This window comes from Amphibalanus amphitrite, unplaced genomic scaffold (genome assembly GCF_019059575.1).
Source record: "Amphibalanus amphitrite isolate SeventyFive unplaced genomic scaffold, NRLGWU_Aamphi_draft 000015F_arrow, whole genome shotgun sequence".
In the NCBI taxonomy this organism is placed as follows: domain Eukaryota; kingdom Metazoa; phylum Arthropoda; class Thecostraca; order Balanomorpha; family Balanidae; genus Amphibalanus; species Amphibalanus amphitrite.
Genome location: NW_024881511.1, coordinates 666,049 through 680,836, shown reverse-complemented (window position 1 = coordinate 680,836; position 14,788 = coordinate 666,049). Strand labels below are relative to the sequence as shown.

The following is a 14,788-nucleotide window of genomic DNA, read 5'->3' as shown; positions in this document are numbered from 1 at the left end:
GCTGAGCGATGAGACCGGCTTTTAATGAGGTGAGTGAGCAACACTTCATAGTCATCCTCTAACATCGGCAGTATCGTGATATCAACGCTCAATTTGTTTCCTTCGTGATGTGTTTGTATCTTACCTTATATTTATTCTTCTGGCGTCTAAACGCAGCTCGTTTCTGAATTATCTCTTCTAGACAACTGAGTGGCGATGATTGATGCACGCTCATCATCTCTAATCTTGCCCATAACCAGTTATCCCATCCCTCCCGCAGATACGTGGCGTTTCAGAGCGGCGCGGCCAACTACACGTTCGACGTCCCGATGACGGCCTGTGGATCGCGCGCCATCGCTGACGAGGGTCGGGTCGGCTTCGAGAACACCATCATCATACAGGCCGAGGAGGTAAGGCATCGGACGGCAGCCATCGTAAGATGCTGATGAAGGATTACGATTCTCTTCTGAGCGTTGCCTCTGTCTCTCAGGTGTTGAAAGAAGAATCAGGTTGGTTCTAACATCGGCCGTTGTTCCTGGCTCTAGTGTTCCATGGGGAAACCCAATCCAGCTGTTGCTCCTCGGCTGGTGCAGTCTTGGGTACAGAAGGGATTCAGATAAGACGACAGTTGTTGCCCCTCGGTTAGTATAATACGGACTAAGCCTGACGACTGTTCCTGTCCCTCAGGTGGTGCAGGAGGGCTGGGACACGGCGCGCCGGCTCAGCTGCGACTGGCCTGACCGTGTGGAGAAGCTGGTGACGTTCCGGCCGATCGCCGTCCGTGCTCTGGAGGCCACCGAGGCGCGGTTCGCCGGTGACGACATCACGTGCTGGATGGACATCCAGCTGGGCAGAGGTCCGTTCGCCTCCTCCGTGGACGGCATCGTACGGATCGGCGAGCAGCTGACTGTGGTGATCCTGGCGCAGGCTACAGCTGGACAAATGGACATGGCCGTCACAAACTGCTACGCCTACGACGCGGAGAATATCAGCGACCCGCGCACCACCGTCCTCCAGCTCACCGACGACCGCGGCTGTCTTCTCAAACCCAAATTGATGAACTACTTCCGTAAAACGCGCCGCACCGGCAGCACAGGCGCTGACATCCTCTCGTTTGCCGCCATGAGTGCGTTCAAGTTCCCCGACAGGATGGATGTGTATCTGGCCTGTGAGGTGGAGTTCTGTAAGGACAGCTGTCAGCAGACCTGTGATAGCGAGGACGCTCCACGAGGACTGGAGGAGGACGCTGAGGATTCTGAGGAGGACACTGAGGACTCAGAGGTGGACCGACCCGAGCCGCAGCCCCAGCCAGAGCCGGCCAGCTTCTCCGCCCTGCGACTGCGTGGTCGTCGTCCGTCGCCTCCGACCCTGCCGCCTCCTTCTCGCGCCACGGAGGCTCCGTCTCGCGGCACGATGGCTCAGTCTCGCCCCACGGCAGCTCCGTCTCGCGCCACTGAGGTGCCTTCTCGAGCCACTTTGGCTCAGTCTCGCGCCACGTTGGCTCAGTCTCGCGCCACAGAGGCTCCATCTCGTGCCATGGAGGTGCCATCTCGCGCCACGGATGTGCCGTCCGAGCGTCCGCCGTCAGCCGCGCCGCTGAGGGCGCTCAGTCGTGTCCAGGAGATGATGGCACGAGTCAGAGCGGCCATGAGAGCAACTTCGGCAGCTACTGAGGGCACAACTACTTCAACGAGCACTACTAGTACCACAGCCGCCACCACCACTACAACAGCAACGACTACTACCACCACAGCCTCTACAACTACCACAACTGCTGCAACCACCACTACCACTCCCACCACCACTACCGCTTCCACGTCTACCACCACTACCGCCACCACCACTTCTACAGCCTCTACAACTACCTCTACCACTTCGACTACCACTTCCACCGTCGTGAGCTCTAGCCCGTCTGCTGCTACCAGCAGTAGTTCAGAACAGCCCATTTCTGTCCCGTTGGAGCGCACTACGGTCACCCCAGGTCTCACGCTGCTGCGTCTGTCTGCTCTGGCGCCTACCAGCGCTGCACTCGTCTCCACACCATCCCCTTCGCCGGATAGGGATACCAGTGACGGGACCACCGCTCAAAACGTCTCCGAGACTACGACAGGATCCACTAGCACTACCACACGCCAGCCGCTGATGATGCCAGAGAGCTCTACGGCCGCGAGTACGTCTCCCGTGACATCTTCCTCTGCGCCTTCAGAGGGCAGCTCCCCGTCACCAGCTGCAGTCGAACTTGACCCAGTACTGCCGGCAGCGGCGGCGGTGACGCCAGAGATGACGCCCTCCTCGGTAGACACCCTGATGACGCTACTCCGTGACCCCGGCGTCCAGGAGATCCTGGCTGATGATCAGTTTGTGGCTGAGATGCGTGCCGCACTGCGTGACCCAGCCGCCGCTGAGCAGATGGTGGAATCTGGTGAGGTGACTCCTGACGTGGTGGCGCTGTTTCAGCTACAGGAGGTCTGTCCGAGGACCGACTCGGTTGATCCCATATGCGGAATGCTGGCGGCCATGACGCGGCCACAGACCACCACTCTGCCCACGCCGGCGCGGACGTTCTTCCCCGCGGAGCCGCGGCCGGTCGCCCCTGCCGGACCGGCGCGTTCCGTACAGGAGATCCTGGAGCGACTGCGCGGCCCGCCGGCAGCGCGGGCGGTGGCTGAGCCGCGGGCCGGGCGCGCGGACCGCGCTGGTCGGACGGGACGGCCGTGTGCGGCTGATGACATCGCCTGTAACATGGTTCAGATCGGCGAGCAAGCGGACTCACTCCGCTCAGCAGCCAGCTCTCGCAGCCTGTTCAGCGTATCGTACCCGACAGGTGCGTTCGGCGCTCGCCTGCCTACCTCCCACCGGAGACCCCGGAGACGGGTTATCGAGCCGAGCAGTCTGACCCTCAGTATGGGTCGCAGTTTCCGCGTCCTGTCGCCGGAGGAGCTAGCGTTCGGTGGTGCCTCGTGGGCGGGAGCGGGGGCGGCGGCTCAGAGCGGCGGCTCGACACCACCCGCCGGTCAGGTGTGTCTCCCGCAGCTGGGTCTGGCGCTGGGCGCGCTGCTGCTGGTCCTGGCCCTAGTCACCGCTCTGCTGGTCGCTGGGGTGCTGTACGTCCGGCTGACCCGACTTCGGAACAGAGAACGCATTCGAGATGGTCACTCCTACCCAGAGTACGTCTACAAATAAGACGGACTGACCGCACAAGCTATTTAAGAGTGAAAGGAAGCTTGTTGTTGAATGCTTGACATGTTTTCATCTCGGTTGTTGGGGTTTGGAGTGAGCTGTTGTGACGTCGCGCGTAGTGCCACTGGTAGCTATTTAAGTTTATAATTCCGAGGCCAAGAACGACGTTTTAGCGTCGTGTCACTTTCCACTCAGGATCATTAGAGCTAGAGTACAACACCTTGCCGAAGCGCTGCTGCCTCTCGGAAAAATTTTCCACCGAGAGGACTGCGGCGAACCGTGATCTTTCATAAGACTGTGTGCTTTTTACTTTGTTCAGTACGTGATGCGACCGCATGTTGGGTGGTATCGAGAGTGGTGGTCCGTCCCGGGCTGTCACAAACATGTGCAATATATTTTGAGATCTTTTCATTCAGGTTCAGTTTTTCTGGGACTATTCTTCCATGACAGTTTTCCAGCGCAAGGCTACCAGGTCTGCGGTAGCAACTAAGCAGTCTCTTGGAATGCATCGGACAGGCCAACAGTAAAGCGTGGTGACATGTTACATCGAATTAGCGTTTACCGTCCATCGCCTCTCAGGAGCCGGATGAGTGAGAAAGAGCGAACTAAATGCAAAATTGGAACAGGGAAAACCTAAATCACCCCATCAGCCTTGCTTAGAACTCTGACAATCCGCTTTCAATCGAGAAAAAAAAAACTCCGTAATACCTCACCCATTTAAATGTATTCAGTCGCGCAGAACGGATATTCATCACTCAAAACACAGGCGACCCGGAACAGTTGGACCACGAAGCGAATAAAGTTATATATTTTCTGTAAAGAAATCACCGTCGTCTCGGCGGGCCGTGGAATAGATCACTCGGTGCTCCTTGCAGTCGGCTCTCGGCCACTGCCGACTCAGGCTCCGGCGGGCGCGGCCGCCGCACGTGCCTTCTTCTGCACCTGGCTGATCTTGTCGCCCAGACTGAGCGCCATTCCCTGTCAGACACAGACACAGACGCAGCGGTCAGACCAGAGCCGACGGGCGACCTCCCTGCCCTATCCCCACGACACAGTGCACCCAAACGATCCTCCACTCCCTTTCTGCAGTCTCTGCGGCTCCACGTGACACCCCAACCCCAAACCCTCCGACATTCTTTCCACTTCCAGCGCCGCGTTCTTAGACTCACCTGGCTCTTGGCGCGGATGCGGATGTGTCCAATGACAGGCGCGTCCGGCTTGTTGAACGGCTTCTCCACGCTGAGGTTGGCCAGCGCGTCCTCGCCGAAGATGGAGCGGGCGTACAGGTTGGCGGCCAGGAACCCGCTGTCGCCCGACAGGCCCTGGGGAACGGGAGAGAGGAAGACGTGGTCATAAACCCCGCTCACGGAGCTTTCGATCATACAGACTGACAAGAGGCGGGCAGACTGAATGCAGCTCAGCTCACGATCACAGCAGTTTACATTATCTGGGGTTCCTTTGGCGTACTTGAATAACATGGGCATGATATACAACAAAAATAAATATTGAATTGGTGTTCCAGTGTTAGCTTGACACACCAACAGAACGAGAACGAATAAAGGTGAGACCGAGCGTATTACCGTGCGGTACCTCGATCACTGACACCGTACCTTCTCCGGTGTGAGACAGCGCATGTTGGTGGACGTCATCAGATGGGTGAGGTACTCGTTCAGGTCCGTGAGCGTAGTGTTGACCGATACCTGCGGAGACAGAACACACGGCGCCGAGATCGTCAAGTACAGGAAGAATCGCACCCAGGGATATTGAAGGATGATCAACGGGTCCAATCGAACAACGGATAACACATCATTCAAGAGCAAACTTAATAATGTCAAAAACAGCTGTTGGCAATAAAAATGACGATTAGCAATTAAAATGGCGCCCAAACCTCTCCAGTCGTTATTAGCACAGAAGGCAACAGTCTCGAAGCCCTGCTCTCTCGCTGATCCCGATACCACCACCATCATCCCTCACCTTATTCTCCCACTCGAACTCTGCCCACATCTGTCGGAACTCCTGGTCGGAGCACGACGCCGGCACGATGTAGTCCATGATGTCGATGTGGATGTCGTTCAGTACCACCACGTTACGGTCGTTGCCCGCGCCAGTCACGTCGTACACGATGTTGCCGAAGATGATGGCGTTCTCCGTGCTGGCAACCTGGTGAGAGGGCGCATACACAGTCAGCTCCGCCGCGAACTGACAAAGAACGTTACCGATTCAGATAGCACATTAAATCATAAACACCCGCATGACTGTATTTGCATAAATACTCTGCTATTTTTCAGGTTCGTGTTTTCATTTGTCTGTAAGATAAACAAACGTTAATGAAATGTAACACGTACCTTCACGTTGGCTTTGATGTTGGCAAAGTCCTTGGGTCCGAGCACCAGCGGGGACGGCTTCTCGACCAGCTTGAGGTCGCCGAGTGTGGCCAGCTCGAGGCAGCAGTTCTGCAGCGTGTCCGACGTCTGGTTCACCACCAACACGTCCAGCACGATGTCGTACTGGTTGACGTTGACGTACGCCTCGGCGTAGACGGGGTCCGAGAAGCCCGTCAGCTGGGTGACTTTGCTCAGTTTGGAGGAGCTGAAGTCGGCGGCCGAGCGTTTGACGGCGCCCACCGCCTGCGAGAGCGAGGCCTCGAAGACGTCCTCGCTGCCGGCCAGCTCGTTACGACCGGACAGCTGCAGGAAGGCGATCGGCGCGTCCGGCTGCACGGCCAGCACGCCGCGCTCCTTGGCCGTGCGCGGCGCCTCCGTCTCCGCCTTCACCTGAGAACACAGATTGACGGAGTGTATCAAGCGCAGGGGTTCCTCTTATTACCATTCTGCAGCTGCAGGTCAATCATGTGATGTCTCAATCTTAGCGATAAAAATACATTGAAAAGCCAATGAGTGTCAGAACATCATATTGTATTTGCACAGAGGTGAATGTAATCCACTCTTCGTGATGTGGCCAAGGGATTGCAGCGCGGGATGACAACTTTTCTAGCTAAATCGGCGTACCTTCAGCATAGAGTTGAGGGCATCCTTGCAGGCGCTGAGGAAGATTTTCTCTAGTAGCGGGTTGGGCTCGGCGACCACTCGCAGACACAGCTGCAGCCGCTCCAGGTCGTCGTCGCTGATGGCCTTGTCGGGCAGCCCGGAGCGGCCCAGGTGCATCATGCTGGCGATGATCAGCATGGCCTCTGCACGCAGCCGGTGCTGTTTTACCGGCGCCGTCACCAGCCGGCAGTAGCGCAGAGCCAGCTTAGCCACAGTGGCCGCCAGCACGGAGGCCACGAAAAAGTCGCCCGACATCAGATACTTGCGCAGCGGCGGCCGCTCGGCGTCCGCCTTCTTGGCTGATCTGTTCCCCCAGAAAGAGATGAGAACAGGTCACAGGGGGGTGAGGGTGGGTCAGAGAACAATTAGTCCGTAACAAACTTTTCTTTTTTATTGTTAGTAGCCGGGTTCAATAATGACGACACCGAAACAAACTTGAAGTTGAAACAGATGATCGTTCATGAAGACTTACAAACAAATCCTGCACCCGATTTATATTCCTCCCCTCCTCCCCCCCGCAGCTCCCCCCTCCCCATAGACCCAACCCCCAGCGTCACTCACGGCGCGGCGCTGAAGGCCGACTGTGTGGCGTATGTTCCGTCGGCGGTCACCAGTTTCTGCACGGTCTGCTGCTGCTGCGAGGGCTCCTCGTCGGTGGCCTGGCCGGCCGCGCGGCGCCGCTCGTCCTCCACCAGTGGCAGCTCGCCCAGCGCCTGACGCACCTGGGTCAGCACCGACTGTACGTCGTCGGCGGTGGCGGCGAACTCGCCTAGAATCCAGGTGGCGGCGCGGTGCACCCGGACCGAGCTGCCGGAAGCGGCAAAGGCAGTAGAGTCAAACATAAGGCAGCAGCTAAGATGTCAGCCCATATTGACTGTGAGGATGATTCGCAGCCACAGATCAATGAAGACTATTTACTTGGCCTCGTCTGCGGCCGATACTGAGCGTTGGGGCATTCAAAACAAAAACGGGATGTCTAAACCTAAAATAAGTTATCTCAATGCCTAGCTACAACTGGCACTCCACTCTAGCTATTTTCACAAATGCCTTTAATATAGGTACATTAACGTCAAAACCCTGGCGTGTCATCACTAAACCACCGCTCTGGTATCACCGCTTCGGTATCGGTGCCTCTCGGACCACCTGATTCGCTCAATGTCTCACCCGATGATGGGGTACGCCTCGAGCAGCTGTTCGAGTACCAGCGGTCGCAGGTTGTCGAACCGCTGCACGGCCTCGCGGAGGAATACCAGTACGTCGGCGGCGGCCAGCTCGTTCGAGTCGGAGAGGAACTCGGTCAGCAGGGGGATCACCGTGGCCGACACGTCCGGGAACTTGATGGAGCACGAGTGGAGGGTGCGCACCAGCAGCTGACGGTACCTGGAAGCACCGGACGGGAAAACGGCCGGTCAGCGCCACACACGGGACACCATCATGTTCGCAATCAAACGATAGGTTGCAGAGTACAAGCCGAGACATAGAACATGCTTGGGCTATTAGTAACAGACCCACTGTACGTTATACACAGAAGTAAGATAGCCAATTTTTCATCGGTGGTTGCTTCAGCTGTCAACGGTACCGGCTTCACGACTGACTCAAGCATTTAGTACTGAAATATCATAGAAGCAGGACGAAATCAGTACTATAAAACAGCCCCCAGACATATTCACTCCAAGAAACTAATCGACATCGCCTGTTCAGCGTCACTCACTTGCCGACGTCCTCGTGTTCCACAGTGTTGTGCGTCTTGGTGACCTCCTTCTTCAGCACCAGCACCAGCTCCTCCACCGTGCGGGACGTCACCAGGTCCATGGCCAGCTCCAGCGTCTTCTTACGCACCTGGTGACACGAGAGCGAGCGGGTAGACGGGAGTTAGTCAACAATGCGTGCTGGCCGCGGCCAGGGTGAATGGAGAACATCGCCTATACACTTTATGTTTCTGAGCGCGACAGGGACAGTGGGACAACCAACACCAACTAACACGAACGTTGAGTCGTTTCACTGAGTTGAAGTCAACAAGTGTGTATTCTGCAGAATGTCATACAAATATTATGGCACATACAATAAAATGAAGCAAACAGTCATGCCACGCCAGAATATCAATGTAACGTTTAATGCAAACACACGAGTGTGAGTGAGAAGTGCACACACTCTTGCATTCTATTCATGACCGACGGGCTCACCTCGAGGTCCGGCGTGGCCAGGATGCGCAAGATATCCATGACCAGCTCCTGCAGCACCCGCTCATGACTCGGGTGCTCCTTGAGCGCCACCAGACGGTCCAGCACGATCAGCTTCACGTTGTTGTCAGACTCCTTCAGGATTATCTCGATGTAGGCCGTGGCGGCCGCCTGATGAGTAGGGAATACGCATAGCTGGTATGAGACGAGTGTATGAATGCGCGAGTGTGACGGTACGTCGAGTCTGGCAGGGGCAGACACTGCTCATTTTTCAATTATACGACATTAAACTCGACTATTGGGCAATTAAAACACCCACAGATCACCCAGTAGCAAAGAAGCGACAGCGTCATCAAGTGAGTTTTATATTCATATGCGACTGTCCTATTATCAGCCTGTGGAGGCCATATCGACACTCGACAGTCGGTCAACCTCTGTAACTACTGCCGTCTACTAACACGGGGTTCGTAATTCGTACACATCTACACATTGTAATTCGTACGCGGAGTTGTGCGCAAACTGCAGTGTTGTAGCGAGCACTGACCCGAACCGCCGTCGGCGCCGAGCTGAGCGTGACCAGGGTGCCGGCGGCCTCGTACCGGACGGCGGCGCTGCTCGAGTTGAGCAGGTTGTAGATGCAGCGGATGAACCGAGACCGCTCCGACGGGTTGGCGTGACACACCTTTGTGACGCGAAGATCGGAGCAAACGTTACAAATATAATGGATACGGTTGGTCTGGGGGTTCACGTACACCAGGCAAAAAATAACAAACGGGGGATACACTGGCAGCTAACAAGGACTTCTGTAGCCATGGCATACGGAAATAAAACCCTACGCCAACGTGCAACCAACCTGAGAGTTCGCACCACAAAAATATATCAAGGATCGACTCATGAGATCGTATAGATCTGACGACTAACACGAAATACGTTTAATAATTCGTTTTCTACAAGATCATAACCGGTGAAACTGTTATCCATCTGACATCCATTCCATTTTTTTTTTCTCACTTTTATAGCTCATTTCCATCGAGGCCAGTCCACCTGGCGCCGGTTCCCACCTTGTAGATGAGCTCGACGATGACCAGCTGCAGGATATCGCCGAACGTGTTGACCTGCTCGATGCACGAGCTGAGGTAGGAGAGCGCCCGCTCCTGGTCAGCGTGGATCAGCATCATGAAGGCATTCCGGCGGCACGACATGTCCTGCTCACCCTCCAGGAACGTGGCGATCAGCTCCGGGGCGTCCGGAATCAGAAAGTCAAAGTTCCTGTCGACGGAAACAGGGTAAGTCAGTTCTGAATACATATACTTAATTAAGGTGATTTAAAGCAGCAGAATGCGGTGTTTAATGGGGCATGAGAAATGCTCAAAGAATGACGACATGATGAATCATGTCAGCATGAGCAGACACTAGTCCAAATCCTGTAAATAGACAGGACAGCAATCAGTAGCTCCGCCGGGATAAGTGCACATGTGTTATCGTGAGTACGCGTAATCTGGCACCTGTAGATGGTGAAGACAGCCATGACGGCGTTCCTGCGCACATAGGAGTGCCTGTGCTCCAGACACGCCTGGATGGCCGGCATCAGCGGCTCCAGCAGCTCGGGCTCCTTCAGCTTGCACAGGAAACGCAGCGTCGAGCCGCGGATGTACTCGTTCGGATGCTGGAGGTCCTGTAAACACAAACACATGTGTGACAGCCTCAGATAAATGCCAGGAACAGAGGAAAAGGATTCCAATACAAAGCTAAGGACAGCTGCAGCCAATGAAATTATGCAATTTCCTGTAAACCAAAGTTAATTAACAAATTAAGATACTTATTCCAACCTCAAATGACATCTAACTCTCACCTTGCGGTAGGCATCACACACAAGGATCATCTCCTGCATCAATTTGCCGTCCGGCAGAGTTTTGGGCACGATCTCCCAGAAGATGAGGAGCAGCTTTTTGATGGTGTGGTCCTGTAGCGGCAGCACGAAGCGGATCACCGTCATCAGGATCCCCGGAATCTTCTCTCCAGCCAGAATAGAGTGGATGCATTTCTTCAGGGCCTCGGTCTTGGCTCGGATGTCACCACGCTCTGTAATGAAGAATTGTGGTCAGTTCCGATGGGGTTGCGACTTGCCAGATGAGGTTCCTGAAGAAGAGACAGACTGGGAATATGCTAGCACGGGCATTTAACATTAGCCCGCGCCCTACTGGGGAGGGGGGGGGGGCGTTTGAAACCCCCTTGCAGTTTTCCGCAAATTTCAAAAAGAAAAGAAAACGGCAAAGCTATGTGCCGTCGACCTAAGGAAAAGTTCTAATGCTCGTCATAGCTATACCAACTGAATGATCGCCACGCCGATTGTGGATTGCTCTTGATCGTCAATACATACATACATACATACATACATACATACATACATGATCGCTGTGAAATTTTAGCTGGTGGTAAAGGCATTATTATGCATACAATGTAAGTATCATAATTCTGATATTGGCGACCTAAGGTCAGGCCAATTTTGCGACCATTCTATTAGGTAAAGTCAATGGGAGAAAATTAAACTGTGCTTCTTTTGGGTGAAAGTCATTCTAAGCACACCCAATCATTAGGTAGGTAACATGTATCTGAAGTCTGAACATGAAATACTGAATCGGAAAATTGCACCCCTGACTCCTCCTTGTGTCCCTGAGTCATCTCAGGTCATGAAAGGTCCCCAGCAGTTTGTCTACAATAACTTTTGACAGAGGCATGCTAGAGCGACGAAAACACCTTAGCTGTGCAGTTCAGCTCCATGATGCAGATCGACTGATAGGCAACATGTCCTTTCCCAGTCAGGTCATGACCTTGACTTAGGACAAGTTTTCAAGTTGACCTTCTTAGGTTAAATGCTTAAATCACAGGTTCCTGTTACACATCTCAATGAGGGGAGCACAATTCTGGTAAAATCTGTGTCGTACGCCCTCTGCAGGCTTAACTGTTGATGAGGACAATGTTCAGAAAGAGCATCAAAAAAGCTATTGAATGCACTTCTCCGCGGCGATGTAGCTCTATCCGGCCCCAAGTTGAGCACAGGTTCATAGAAAATTGCTGACATAGGCAAAATGTGACCTCTGATAACCCCTGGCACCTCACCTTTGAAGTGAACTGACTTGGAAATGACTGAAAAAGTACCTTCTTCATCATTTTTTGACACTCCTTTTAACACCACCCACAGTGTCACTATGTGGCCTGGGAGTAGAGTTAGGTGTGACAGGGGGGGGGGGTCTAATACCATGTAGCAGAGAATCAAAATCCAGGAGCCCAGGTGAGGTGCAGGTTGACCAAGCATTGTTCAGTGCTTTTCTCAGTGATATATCCCTCAAGCACTGCAAATTTGCTCACTGCCATGACTTACCCAGGTCCTGTTTGAGCTGCTGCTCACTGGGCTGTTCAGTGTCTGATGGAGCTGTGATCAGCGTATAGCATGGCTGCTCAGTCGCCATCACTGTTCACGCTAGATTGTGGAACTGCTGCAAACACAGGGAATTAAATGTCACTTACAGTGTGATATGGACTTAACATATCTGCCTATGTTCATAAATGGCTAACTTACGACAGTTCAACAACAGCCTGGTCAACACACACTATTCTGTGAGTTGATAAATTGCAACAGACCTCACATTGTATTGAAGACCAAGAGGTCTCACTTAGCATTACTGTTACTCAAATTTGTGCTACCAATTTTCAAATCTGTGCTTTTTCATTATCCTAATTTGCATACAAATTCATCACATTTTATAGCTCCTTTACATGAAACTGTTGCATACATTGCTCAATGCTGTTGAGATTTATCTCTATCTTGATCCTGCTAATAAAAACAGGCAGATGGCAGAGCCAGTGCACAGACACCAATCATGTTTCACTGCTGCTGGTATAATCAAAGAAGTATCAAGTAAGGACAGATCTCTATCTACAGCTTATTAATCATGGTGTGTCCAATTTCATAGCCTGCATAAAATGACTGACTCAATTTCCCACCTGTATAATGTATAGCTGGATTTTACCCCAAATGATTATACAATACACATAGCAAATGTGGATGTAACCATATGATACTACTATGATTTAATACGAGTGGATTTAATAAAACATGATAAAAACAAATGAAAACATACAGCTGGCGAACAAGCTGATATGTACTCTAGACCCTGCTCTAGACGAACCTAATCAAATCAAAACCATGCATTATTACAGGGTTTCTAATAGCATAAAATACACCTGACCTCAATGTTAAATACCTACTCATAAGCTTTATACAACTGGCTAATGGTTGATTTCATAGCACGCTGTACATCTCAATATAACAGCCAAGCAGGTATCATATCAGTAGGTGGAACTATGGTCATGAGTACCCAAATATAGGAACGTTCCCATTATTGGGAACGGAGTTCCCAAATATGGGAACGGGCGTTCCCATTTATGAGAACGGAAGGTAATTTTTCGGCCGTTCGCCCACTAAAACTCATTAGTGCATCACGTCTCAAAAAAGTGCACGCTAATTTAAGTATCTACCAAATCTCTATAAAATTATCTTTAATCTGACCGTTGAACAAGGAAATTGACCGTCGAATGATATTTTTAATGATTTTTTGAAATGGCGGAATGGTGAAAACATGGGTTATACTACATTTAACATGCAATTTAAAGGAAAATGAAGCGTTTTTACATTTTGAGGTCAAGTACAATAATTTTCGCCTGGTTATGAAGTTTCGTACTAGCGACACCAAATGCTGACATATGCAAGCGAACACGCGGACAGTCCCGAGGTAATATTGTTGACTTTTGGTGTCGAGGCGCACGACCGCGTGGAACGTCAGTGTTTTTACCGAACTACTGTTGTACACTCAGTTTCAGTGGTTTAAAATTATTCAGCTGTATTTTATCAGTCCGGAAAGACATATTTTATTTGAATGCTAGCTGTTTAGCGTTGTTTTATAAGGAGCGTCATGAGCGTGGTTTTTGTCTTCCGTGTTTCTTAGCATGATCTTATTGGGGGAATTTCTCTTATATAGGTCGCTCTGTGTGGCTTATTTATAATTTTTATGCTGATTTCGATCATTCCTCGTGCCCATCCTACCAGGCCTTTTGCCACTTACACTCATTAAGAAAGGAAAAAACTAGATTTTCCATGGGACTAGGTGTTTTGCGGGTGTAACATATTCAGCGTTCCCATTTTTGGATACTTCCTTGTGCTCGTCAACTATCGGTGATAAACAGACAGGTGCTTGACATGTCTCCACCCTCGGCGCGGACGGTGGATATAGGTATGGAAGACCTTGTTGAACATCGCTGAGCGTTGTGAATTACGTAATCCTGCAGAGGGGGGCGTGCCCGCAGCGAGATCGACGGGAATAAAAGCGCAGAAGACCGGGCGAAACATGCGACGGTCTTGCCGGAAAGGTCATCTGATGATTGTTACGTTAACAATAATTTGCGGCGTTGGACGTGATGCTTGTTAATGAAAAGAGCCCCTGAAAGGCGTCGGTGAAATCGTTCCCAATTTTGGGTACGCCGTTCCCATAATAAGGAACGCTTGCAGCGCCAGTGTACGAGAGCGTTCCCAAATTTGGGCTCGCGGCCCGGATGATGGACTGCTTTAGAAATAGGGGAACGATTTGAAACTACGACGGACCTTACAATATCAAACTCTTTCCCAACAATATTGAGACAAATATCAGGCGGTTCACGATCGTTTTATATTTTTTGGACGTCATTTAACGGTTCTTTTTCTTGTTTTAAATAATTCCTACATGGCGTTCCCATATTTGGGTTTATCGTTCCCAAAGATGGGAACGAAAATGCGTTCCCGAAAATGGGTACGCTTGACCATAGTTCCGCCTACTGATATCAGGCAGGGTAAATAAAACAGTACCTAGGTACCTACCTAATATGCTAGAAACAGAAAGGAATAGACAAAATAATGAATCACGCACAGGAAAACAGCTTTTAGTTCGACCTCAAATCTCAATTCCAGTGAAACACAATTTTCCGAAGTCAAGTGACATCCAACACCCACGACAACTTCTACAATGTTTTATACAAATAATAAACAACGTGTTGTCGTGTTGTCGTCAGTGTTTTCTATACCCCTGACAATTATGGCGCACCGGCTGACATCCACGTATCATTACTAGTGATGAACCTTGCCATATTAAAATTCGCTCAAAAAGGGTCCCTTTAAGAGTTCTCAGAACAATTATTTTTTGGAGAAACAATTTTTTTGAAATTGCAGGTGCATCATCAAGTACCTTTTTATCTATTTGCTATATTATTTTGTGTTGTAAAATTTCACAAAATTTATCACTATAGTAAACATGTTTTTGGGTTACGTTCGTTTTCTAACATTTATCTCGAAATGCTGGAAATGTATTTGAA

General features: G+C 51.5%; 2 protein-coding genes across 7 annotated transcripts; one reads left to right on the top strand and one right to left on the bottom strand.

Moving 5' to 3' along the window:
- Positions 1-24: 24 nt before the first annotated feature.
- Positions 25-3,572, top strand: LOC122386249 (cell wall protein DAN4-like). Its single transcript, XM_043375282.1, has 3 exons — positions 25-29; positions 260-389; positions 667-3,572. The coding sequence occupies exons 1-3, from the start codon at positions 25-27 to the stop codon at positions 3,160-3,162; spliced, it is 2,631 nt and encodes an 876-aa protein (XP_043231217.1). The 3' UTR covers positions 3,163-3,572.
- Positions 3,573-3,864: 292 nt separating this feature from the next.
- On the bottom strand, positions 3,865-14,540 carry LOC122385625 (coatomer subunit beta-like). 6 transcript variants are annotated; one of them, XM_043374030.1, is made up of 16 exons: positions 14,298-14,540; positions 11,769-11,883; positions 10,239-10,468; positions 9,892-10,061; positions 9,448-9,655; positions 8,931-9,068; positions 8,390-8,557; positions 7,918-8,045; positions 7,371-7,586; positions 6,768-7,013; positions 6,168-6,510; positions 5,505-5,933; positions 5,134-5,319; positions 4,770-4,859; positions 4,329-4,481; positions 3,865-4,137 (listed from the first exon to the last, which is right to left on the bottom strand). In XM_043374030.1, the coding sequence occupies exons 2-16, from the start codon at positions 11,854-11,856 to the stop codon at positions 4,057-4,059; spliced, it is 2,874 nt and encodes a 957-aa protein (XP_043229965.1). In that variant the 5' UTR covers positions 11,857-11,883; positions 14,298-14,540; the 3' UTR covers positions 3,865-4,056. The 6 variants fall into 6 exon arrangements, with proteins under 6 accessions (XP_043229965.1, XP_043229941.1, XP_043229956.1 ...); XM_043374006.1 differs by having other exon boundaries at positions 14,501-14,527; XM_043374021.1 differs by having other exon boundaries at positions 11,769-11,880; positions 14,298-14,507.
- Positions 14,541-14,788: the final 248 nt, after the last annotated feature.